Source organism: Salvelinus sp. IW2-2015, unplaced genomic scaffold (assembly GCF_002910315.2).
Source record: "Salvelinus sp. IW2-2015 unplaced genomic scaffold, ASM291031v2 Un_scaffold1864, whole genome shotgun sequence".
NCBI lineage: Eukaryota > Metazoa > Chordata > Actinopteri > Salmoniformes > Salmonidae > Salvelinus > Salvelinus sp. IW2-2015.
Window position 1 is genome coordinate 171,898 of NW_019943228.1, and position 1,878 is coordinate 173,775.

At 49.7% G+C, this 1,878-nt stretch overlaps 1 protein-coding gene across 1 annotated transcript; it reads right to left on the minus strand.

Annotated features, from left to right (window-relative positions):
* Window positions 1-2: 2 nt before the first annotated feature.
* Window positions 3-1,592, minus strand: LOC112072243 (alpha-2A adrenergic receptor; the record flags this gene model as incomplete). Its single annotated transcript, XM_024139658.2, has 2 exons — window positions 1,289-1,592; window positions 3-1,146 (listed from the first exon to the last, which is right to left on the minus strand). A coding segment is annotated over exon 2 (945 nt), but the record flags the coding sequence as incomplete, so codon positions are not given.
* Between the last annotated feature and the right edge of the window lie 286 nt (window positions 1,593-1,878).

Consider the following 1,878-nt stretch of genomic DNA (forward strand, 5'->3'; position numbering starts at 1 on the left):
TTCTTCTTGATAGAACAGGGGTTGTTGACCTGGTGGTCAGACGATGAGGAGTCCTCCATGTCCACGCCGTTTATCTCCCCTTCTTTCTCATCCTCTCCTCTGTGTTCATCCCCCTCTATGTCTCCTTGCTCTCCGTTGAGCTTCTCGTGACAAGCGTGTTGGTCACCTCCGACTCCCCCAGCCCCGTTCTCCTTCTTGCCCGTCACCGGCGACACCGCGGCCGCCATTTTGGGTTTCCGGTCGCCCGGTGGTACCCGCGTCCGTTTCTTAGCGATCTGATAGATCCGGATGTAAACGAGGATCATGATGACGCAGGGCACGAAGAACGAGCCGATACTGGACGAGATCATGTACCACTTGTCTTCGTTGATCTTACACACCGGCCCCTCCTCTTTATCGCTCTCCTTCTCCATGGTGATGAGGGGCGGGAACGAGATCACCGCGGCGATGACCCACACGATGACGATGATGCACTTGATCCTGCTCGGTGTCCGTTTCAGGTTGTACTCGATGGCCTTGGTGATTGACCAGTACCTGTCCAGACTAATGGCGCACAGATGGGCGATGGATGCCGTACAGAAGAGAACGTCCAGTGCAAGGTAGATCTCGCACCAGACTTTACCAAAGTACCAGTAGCCCATGAGTTCGTTGGCCAGGGAGAAGGGCATGACCAGGGTCGCAACCAAAATGTCCGCCGACGCCAACGAAACCAGGAAGAGGTTCTGAGGGGCCTTCAGGGCCCGGCTAGTAAACACAGCGATGACCACTAAGACGTTGCCGAAGACTGTCAATAGGATGAGCATCCCGACCAGGATCGTTAGAGGCAACGAGATCTGGAGGCTATAGGGCGGACCCCAAAGGATGGTCTCATTGGTCATGTTGCTCATGATGGTCGTGCTTGTAAGAGTCTCATTGGTCACGTTCGTCATGTTATCCCACCCCGCCATTGATTCTCCTTAGATCCTCAGGGATCCAATCATGTAAGGTCAGCAAATGTCATCCAGGAGACCATGTAGTTAGCAACTGGAAGACTGGAAAGTGAGGGAGTGGGACTCTTCAGTGGTTTTTCTGTAGTTATTTTTCGCTCCATTGCATGTTGGTCGATCAAGAACAGTTTAGGTTGAATACAGCTGATTGTCACTTCATCTGAAAAATAGGAGGTGCAGAAGTAAGAATTTTAAAAAGCAGGAACTGGAGAGACTTAACTGTCAATTTACACAAATACAACATAACTCTCTAGTTATACTTTCCAAGAATATAGCAGGTACACACTAAATACAACTCATACCTCAAGCATTGTGCTGTGTCACTTGGGTCCTTTTGAGTGGCCGACAATAGAATGGACAGTGAGCAACTTCTTCATGCAGGTCAGTTACCCGAATCAGCTGGCTTCTCGCGCATCTCTTCTRTGTTCCATGGAAGAGCGCGAGCTAACGTTTCACAGTCAGCTTTCCTCTCCACAGAATGATCCGCTCCGWATCTAAGTCTGTCTCACTAGCGGAGAGCTAATAGAGCAGTAATCACGTTATCCTGTGGCTGCTGCTCCCGTCGGTTCTATGAGTGGAGACTATCGCCCTACTATGCTACTGTTGCCCGCTCCAAGCTCAGTTCCACCACGCCCTCTATTTATAACCCCAACCTCCCAGAACTGCGTTGCTATAGCAGCACCCGGAGCCTACACCACGTGGAAATTAAACACAGACTTTTTATTTACTTGGCGCGCGCTAACTCCATTCCGTTCACGAACCAACCCAATTGAAGCACCATTTATTGTCACACCAACCATTCTAAAACTGTTAAAATGATATAGAAAAAAACTAAAGGGACTGGGGTTCATAGTCAATAGTAAGATAATTATAGGCTAGGCCTACTAAGCAG